General features: G+C 35.9%; 1 protein-coding gene across 1 annotated transcript; it reads left to right on the top strand.

Annotated features, from left to right (window-relative positions):
* The first annotated feature begins 1,439 nt into the window (after positions 1–1,439).
* On the top strand, positions 1,440–5,995 carry LOC128647862 (olfactory receptor 6M1-like). The gene is made up of 2 exons (XM_053700570.1): positions 1,440–2,350; positions 5,968–5,995. Exons 1-2 carry the CDS (start codon positions 1,440–1,442, stop codon positions 5,993–5,995), a joined length of 939 nt encoding a protein of 312 aa, XP_053556545.1.
* The last annotated feature ends 3,367 nt before the right edge of the window (positions 5,996–9,362 follow it).

Genomic DNA, 9,362 nt, shown 5'->3' with positions numbered 1-9,362 from the left:
TTTTCTTTCTTTCTTTCTTTCTTTCTTTCTTTCTTTCTTTCTTTCTTTCTTTCTTTCTTTCTTTCTTTCTTTCTTTCTTTCTTTCTTTCTTTCTTTCTTTCTTTCTTTCTTTCTTTCTTTCTTTCTTTCCTTTTTAATACTCATTATCCCCTCCTTCCTATAATCTTTGTATTAAATTCTACAAATCTATCTCCCTTATCTTACATAGTAGTTAATTCATGCTCATTACAAGGGTATTAAAGAAAAATGGAAAACTCTTTTCTATAGCTTACAACCACAGGAACTGTTTACAACGGCTTTGACTCTTTATGATGGTGAAACCTTGTGGTTGAGGAATTATACCAATGATGTGAAAAATGTATCAGTTTTAAATTAATGTTTTCATAAGAAAATTCTAAATGTTTGTAACTCATTTTATACACTTTATTTGTCATTGTTGTTTTACATCAATGAAGCTTTTGAAAAAAAATATTAGACACTTTTCAAAACATAACATTTTATTGGGAAACAAAACAACATACTTTTTAAAACCAACATTTGTATCATAAAGGAATTAACTATAATAGTAGCTTCAGGAACCCTTCCATCCCCCCCTCTCTCTCCTTCTTTAGAGCCCTGCCCTCTCATACATAACTCCCTCTTGCCTATTTATGTTCTAAACATAAATAACATGATACATGTATCAAGACATTGCTTCCACAATCTATTACTTTACTCAGGACCAAGAAGAGGACTGTTTCCTAGTGAATGCTGGACTTTCTATTAATGGAAATTTTATGGTCACTTACTAAAAACTGAAAATGTTTGAACCATCTTATATTGTTGTTTATTTCTATTTTGTTTGTTATGAATTACAAGGTGACTTTCAATGGTTATAATTATTTTATTTTAATAAAAATATTGTTTAAAAAAAATTAAAAATAAAATAAATGAGGTGAAATCTAAAATAAAAATATAATGTACAAACAGAACCTGACGTAGAGAGTATATATATATATATATATATATATATATATATATATATACATTGAGAAATAACAAACCAGGAAAGGTTCACAACTGTAGCAAGTTTCTTTCCTAAGCCAAAGGAATCTATTAATTTATTATACATCCTTATGAATTGTTCATGCTGCTATTAATATAGCACCTTACATAACATTTACTTCTACTTTGCTTTAAACATGTCTTTGGTTTGTACAATAATCTATATACTGCATATGCATGGGACTCATTTGAAAATTATTATCTAAAAATGGTGATTCTCATATCAATTGTCTTCTAAATAACTAAATACCTAAAACAACTTTTTCCTTTAATAAATATTTTTGTTTGTAAACTAGGCTATTTATGGGTACACAAATTAAATAGATATATAAAGTGTATGTACTGCAATAATGTATAATTAGCATCCTCCCTGGTCCCATTGTGTTCACAGGTATATGATAATGGAAAATCAGAGCAGTGTGACACAGTTTCTCTTGGTTGGTTTTTCAATTTCAGTAGAGCTACAGTTGTTGCTCTTTGTGGTTTTCTTTTCTGTTTATTTTTTGACTGTGACAGCCAATGTTTCTATCATTAGTTTGGTCCAGGTGGACACAAGACTCCACACTCCTATGTATTTCTTTTTAAGACATCTCTCTTTCTTGGAAATCTGGTATACATCATCCATTGTCCCCAAGCTCTTAGCAAATCTGGCGGGGTGGAAATATATCTCATTATCTAGCTGTCTCTCACAATCATATTTCTACTTTTCATTGGGTTCCACAGAATTCTTTCTCTTGGGTGTTATGGCTATTGACCGTTACTTGGCTATTTGCAACCCATTGCGTTATACCTCCATCATGAATGGGCAAGTGTGTATTCAGGCAGCCTCAGCTTGCTGGTTAGTCGCTTTCCTTTCTGTGTTTTTTCTGGTAATTCTGATATCTCGATTGACATTCTGTGAACCAGCTATTATCAACCATTTCTTCTGTGACATCCCACCGCTGCTCAGACTATCTTGCCAAGAGACATTTTTGGAGGAGATTGTGGTTTTCTTTTTTGCTTGCAGCATTATTCTTACATCCCTAATTCTTACCGTCTTTTCATATGTGTTAATCATTTCAACAATTTTTAAGATACCTTCCAAGAAAGGGAGGCAGAAGGCATTTTCCACTTGTGCCTCTCATTTCACTGTAGTCTCAATTTTATATGGCACAGTCATATTTATCTATGTAAGACCTAGTGCGTCCTACCCCAAAGATGTTAACAAGATTTTGGGTGTCTTCAACACAGTTGTAACTCCTTTACTCAACCCAATTATCTACTGTCTGAGAAATAAAGAAGTGAAAAATGCTTTAAGAAAAGTAATGAACAAAAATTCAGCACTTAGTTATGACATGTCATAAAATTTGAAATGCTTGTGAATGAGAAGAAAAGAATATATTGACTCTTGGAAGGAGATTATAAAATGGGTCTTGAAGATAACTGGAAACAGTTCATGTAGAACTGAACTTGTATTTACAAAATTGTGAAATTAACTTTTGTCAGAACTTTCCCTTTTAACTTACTGAGAGCCAATCAATAAGCAAGATTATAGTGTCAATCTGCGATTCATTGATGAATTATAACGTTAAATATTATTATTAGCTTAAGAAAAAAAAATCCATTGCAAATATATTAAGAGTTAAAACATGCCAAGCACAATGGAATATGGAATGGAATAAGGTACTTTGCAAAGGTAGATAAGGAAGTAAAGAAATGTACACTACGATGAAAGAAAGCTAGGGGAAATGTCCTATCCTAGTATATGAACAGGAGTATTTATGGTTTTAATGTAAAATTACATTGATATAATATTTCTTATAGAAGTGGTGTATTATTATGCTTTTGACTTTTGTTATTGTTCTGTTTGTACTATATTATCACCTAGATTACGAGTTTTGAGCGCTATAGGGAAAGTAAAAAACGCCACAAAATTGGTGTTATTTAACCGCCTATAGCGCTGCCATTACAAGTTTAAAAAAACCCGGCTTGCGCGGGCGATATGGAGATTTTGAGCTCCATACCACACCCAAATTCAAGCGGTGTTTTGACATGTTCATGCACTCTTTCCCCATAGACATCAATGGGGAGAGCCGTCAAAAATAAAGCCTAACACCTGCGATCGCGGAAACAAAAGCTCTGTAACGCAGCCCCATTGATGTCTATGGGGAAAATAAAAGTTATGTTTAAACCTAACACCCTAACATAAAACCCGAGTCTAAACACCCCTAATCTGCCAACCCCAACATCGCAGATACCTGCCTACAGTTACTAACCACTAATCTGCCGCTCCCAATATCGCCACTTCCTAAATAAAACTATTAACCCCTAATCTGCTGCTCCCGATGTGGCCACCACTATACTAAAGTTATAAACCCCTATTTCGCCGCACCCCAACATCGCCGCAACTATATTAAAGTTATTAAGCCCTATTCCGCCGCTCCTCAACATAGCCACAACTAAATAAAGTTATTAACCCCTAAACCTCTGGCCTCCCACATCACTACCACTAAATAAACCTATTAACCCCTAAACCGCCAGCCCCCCACATCGCAACAACCTAAATTAAACTATATTAACCCCTAAACCTAACCCTAATGTAACCCTAACATAACTCTAACCCTAACACCCCCTAACTTTAACATAATTAAAATATAGCTAAATTAAAATTACAATTATGAACTAAATAAACCTATTAACCCCTAAAACACCAGCCCCCCACATCACAACAATCTCAATTAAACTATTTACCCCTACACCTACACCTACCCCTAAACCTAACCCTAACCCTACCCCTAAACCTTACCCTAACAACACCTAACTTTAACATAATTAAAATAGATCTAAATTAAATTTACAATTATTAATTAAATAATACCTATTTAAAAATAAATACTTACCTGTGAAATAAAACCTAAGCTAGCTACAATATAACTAATAGTTATCATGTAGCTATCTTAGGTTTTATTTTTATTTCGCAGGTTATTAACTATTTACTAACTACCTAGCTAAAATAAATACAAACTTACCTGTGAAATAAAACCTAACCTGCCTTACACTAAAACCTAACATTACAAAAAATAAAAAACACTAAAATCACAAAAAATAAAAAAAACCTACCATTACAAAAAACCATTTTTTTAAATTTTTTTTTTTTAAAAATCATTACATTAAACAAACGAAATTATCCAAAAAATAAATAAAGATTATTCCTATTCTAATACTTTATAAAAAAAAAAAACACCCCAAAATAAAAAAGCCTATTCTAGAATAAACTACCAAGGGCCCTTAAAAGGGCCTTTTGTAGGGCATTGCCCTAAGATAAACAGCCCTTTTGCTCCAAAAAAATACAATTTAAATTAGCCAATAGAATGAGAGCTGCTTAAATCCTATTGGCTGATTTAAAGAGCCAATAGGATTTAGCAACCCTAATTCCTATTGGCTTATTCAAATTTTTTAGCCAATAGGACTGCAAGGGAACCCATCATGAATCGCGTCCCTTGCATTGAAGATTCAGTGTACGGTGGCGACCGTATGAAGAGGATGCTCCGCGCCTGATGTCTTCAGGATGTACCTGCTCTGCGCCTCTGGGATCAAGATAGAAAATGCCACCTGGATGAAGACTTCTCGCTGCTTCGATCAGGACAGCTGCCGGGATGAAGATTGAAGAGGCCGCCGGGATGAAGATCGTTCAAGTGGATCGTCGGGGTTTAGTGTTAGGCTTTTTTTAAGGGTTTTTTGGGTGTTTTTTTTTTAGATTAGGTTTTGGGCTTGTAAATAAGCTAAATGCCCTTTTAAGGGCAATGTCCATACAAATTCCCTTTTCAGGACAATGGGTAGCTTAGGGTTTTTTAGAAATAGTTTTTTTTATTTTGGGGGGTTGATTGTGTGGTGGGTTTTACTGTTGTGGGGTCTTTGTGTTTTTTTTTACAGGTAAAAGAGCTGATATCTTTGGGGCAATGCCTCACAAAATGCCCTTTTAAGGGCCATTGGTAGTTTGTTGTAGGCTAGAGTTATTTTTTTATTTCGAGTGGGCTTTTTTATTTTGATAGGGCTATTAGATTAGGTGTAATTCTTTTTTATTTTTGATAATTTAGTTTGTTATTTTCCGTAATTTAGTGTTTGTTATTTTTTGTAACTTAGTATTTTTTTATTTTTTGTAATTAGAGTAATTTTTAGAGTAGTGTTAGGATTTTTTTAATGTGTAGTTTAGTTTTATTTAATTGGTAGTTAGTTTAATTTTAGTTTAACCCCTTAACAACATGCGTCGTACAGGGTACGTCGCACACAACCTGGTCTTTAAAGACCAGTGACGTACCCTGTACGACGTTGGGGTTGAAATCGGCTGGAAGCGATCCTGGTTATTGCAGTGATGCCTCGATATCGAGGCATCACTGCAATAACATTTTACCCCATTCGATGCAGAGAGAGCCACTCTGTGGCCCTCTCTGCACCGGACATCGATGGCCACAGTCGTTGGTGGGTGGGAGCCGACGTGGGAGGCCATCGGTGGATTATGTAATGCAGAGGTGGGCGGGATCGTGGGCGGGATCGCTGGGAGCGCGTGCGGACACGCGCGAGTGCACGGGGGAGGCGGGCGGGCACGTGCACGGGGAGGGAGCGGGTGGGAACCATTACACTATGGAACAGATTTTGTTTATATTTAGAGGGAGAGAGGGGGGTATATAAAATTTAATATATATAATCTAAGTGATCTGGGTGGGGGTGGGGGTTTAGTCTTGGGGGGGGAAGCTACACTACAGAAAAGTGGGGGAAAAAAATAAAAAATATATATTTTTTGTAAACTGGGTACTGGCAAACAGCTGCCAGTACCCAAGATGGCTTCCAAATAATGTAGAGGGGGAGGGTTAGAGAGCTGTTTGGGGGGGATAAGGGAGGTGTGGGGCTAAGGGGGATCCTACACAGCAGCATATGTAAATATGCTAAAAAAAAAAGATACCTTTTATTTTAGTACTGGCAGACTTTCTGCCAGTACTTAAGATGGCGGCGACAATTGTGGGGTGGGGGAGGGAAGAGAGCTGTTTGGGAGGGATCAGGGGGTCTGATGTGTTAGGTGGGAGGCTGATCTCTACACTAAAGCTAACATTAACCCTGCAAGTTCCCTACAAGATCCCTAATTAACCCCTTCACTGCTAGACATAATACACGTGTGATGTGCAGCGGCATTTAGCAGCCTTCTAATTACCAAAAAGCATCGCCAAAACCATATATGTCTGCTATTTCTGAACAAAGGGGATCCCAGAGAAGCATTTACAACCATTTGTGCCATAATTGCACAAGCTGTTTGTAAATAATTTCAGTGAGAAACTTAAAATTGCGAAAAAATTTAAGTTTTTTTAAAATTTGATCGCATTTGGCGGTGAAATGGTAGCATGAAATATACCAAAATGGGCCTAGATCAATACTTTGGCTTGTCTACTACACTACACTAAAGCTAAAATTAACTCTACAAGCTCCCTACATGCTCCCTAATTAACCCCTTCACTGCTGGGCATAAAACACGTGTGGTGCGCAGTGGCATTTAGCAGCCTTCTAATTACCAAAAAGCAACACCAAAGCCATATAAGTCTGCTATTTCTGAACAAAGGGGATCCCAGAGAAGCATTTACAACCATTTATGCCATAATTGCACAAGTTTTTTTTATTTGATCGCATTTGACGGTGAAATGGTGGCATGAAATATACCAAAATGGGCCTAGATCAATACTTTGGAATGTCTTCTAAAAAAAATATATACATGTTAAGGGATATTCAGGTATTCCTGACAGATATCAGGGTTCCAATGTAACTAGCGCTCATTTTGAAAAAAAGTGGTTTTGAAATAGCAAAGTGCTACTTGGATTTATTGCCCTATAACTTGCAAAAAAAGCAAAGAACATGTTAACATTGGGTATTTCTAAACTCAGGACAAAATTTAGAAACTATTTAGCATGGTTGTTTTTTGGTGGTTTTAGATGTGTAACAGATTTTGGGGGTCAAAGTTAGAAAAAGTGTGTTTTTTTTCAATTTTTTCCTCATATTTTATAATTTTTTTAATAATAAATTATAAGATATGATGAAAATAATGGTATCCTTAGAAAGTCCATTTAGTGGCGAGAAAAACAGTATATAATATGTGTGGGTACAGTAAATGAGTAAGAGGAAAATTACAGCTAAACACAAACACCACAGAAATGTAAAAATAGCCCTGGTCTTTAAGGGAAAGAAATTGAAAAATGGCCTTGGTCCTTAAAGGGTTAATAATTATAATAGTTTAATTGTTAGTTTAAACTTAGTTTTTTTTAATTTGACAGGTAAGTTTTAATTTATTTAAGAGGAAATTGTTATTTTTAATATAAAGTTAGGGGGGCGTTAGGTTTAGGTGTTACTAGTTTAATTTAGTATATTTCGTTTTGGGGCGCTTTTGGTTTAGGGGTTAATAGGTTTATTATGGTGGCGGCGTTGTAGGGCATAATAACTTTAGTATAGTGGGGATGGTGTAGGGCTTAATAACTTTAGTATAGTGAGGGCAATGTGGGCGGACAGCAGATTAGGGGTTAATAATATTTAAATAGTGTTTGTGATGCGGGAGGGCGACGGTTTAGGGGTTAATAAGTTTATTATAGTGGTAACGATGTTGGGGAGCGGCGGAATAGGGGTTAATACTTTTTTAAAGTGGCGACGATATCGGGAGCGGCAGATTAGGGGTTAATAAATTTCAATCAATTTCTATACCCCCTTCAGACAACTCCGCTCTGCCGAGGAAGATCCTTCTCCTATATGGCAGCTAAGACATGGAACACACTCCCGCTGCACCTCAGACAATCCACCTCCCTTACTAACTTCAGGAAAGACCTCAAGACCTGGCTCTTCATCTGAATCGTCTTCCCTTAGCCCCCCCCTTCTTTTCATCCTCCCATAGCGCCTTGAGACCCTCACGGGTGATTAGACACAGGGAAAGAAAAACACCAAAAAGGTTACATTTAATGACAATGATACTGATTATGACTACAACTCCTCTGATTTTGTCAGTATGGGTGAGGAAAGGCTGGAGGAGGAGGCTTCTTCCTCCACTTCTTCCTCATTTATACTTCAAACATCCGGAAGTAACAAAGAACAAAGTGTTAATATCTTGAAAAACGAGGAGAGCTCAGTCAGGGGGAAAGTGAAAGAAAAAGGAAAAAAGCACATAGAGGTGGTAGAAAAATGAAATAAGAAAGACACCCACCCCACAACAGGAAGGTCAACCCAGGTATCCAAGGAGACAGAGACAGACTCAGGAAAGGAAATATATATGACAAATCAGAATGTCATCAATTTATCATCATATACACTAACAGATAGATTAAGTTTTTATGCCTAGACTTAAATTTCTCCCCTACTTGTCACTAATCTATTTAAAATGATTGTTGACGTAAATATGTTTGTTAGATCATTGGTCTTGAAAAAACATTTTCTTGAATCACAACAATTAAATCTTGGCAATTTATCTAGTGAAAAATGAAGATAATTTTACATTTTTGGATGTGTGCAGAATTAGACTTGTTATCAATACAAACTGAGAGTGAAGGGATAGACGTTAACCAGATGCTAGAAAAAAACAGCTCTGTCAAGGTTCAAAAAGAAGTCCACCTTCTATCCAGTTAAAACCAGATCTAATGCTGTATAAGTGCTTCAAAAAATGATTAAGAGTGAATTATGTTGTTTAAATACAAGTATAAACAGGAAATATCATAAATGGATAATCTAAAGGCAGAAATTGATGCACTTGCACAGGTAAAATCAGAGCAGTTGTTAACACATGATCCCAAATTTGCATATAGAAAAACTTTAGTTTCTGTAATTTCTGTAATTGATTGGGCCCTCAGTCATGGTGTCATTAGTAAAAGCAATGCAGAGTATCTTATTGTAGAATACCCAGTGACTGCAATTTTTCATTATCTCCCCAAGATTCATAAAAGCTTAGTGTCACCTCCGGGTAGACCCATAATAGCTGGAATTGGATCACTTAATGAATCTTTGGGGACATAATTGATGCATATCTGCAACCATTAATGAAAAACCTAAAACGTTTTGTACAAAATACAACAGATCTAATATGTCAGATTGAAGGGATTGAATGGTGAGACAATTATGTCTTTGTAACTATTGACGCAGTATCTCTATACACCTCTATTCCTCATTCGAAGGGCATTATGGCAATAGAGTACTTTCTGGATCAACATTCAGGATATGATATGGATACTAAAGAGTTCATATTGAAATCAGTGGAATACTTATTGACACATCATTTTTTTATGTTTGAAAGGGATTTTTACCTCCAGAAGCGTGGAACAGCT

This window comes from Bombina bombina, chromosome 2 (assembly GCF_027579735.1).
Source record: "Bombina bombina isolate aBomBom1 chromosome 2, aBomBom1.pri, whole genome shotgun sequence".
In the NCBI taxonomy this organism is placed as follows: Eukaryota; Metazoa; Chordata; class Amphibia; order Anura; family Bombinatoridae; genus Bombina; species Bombina bombina.
This window is presented reverse-complemented; position numbering and strand designations above follow the sequence as displayed.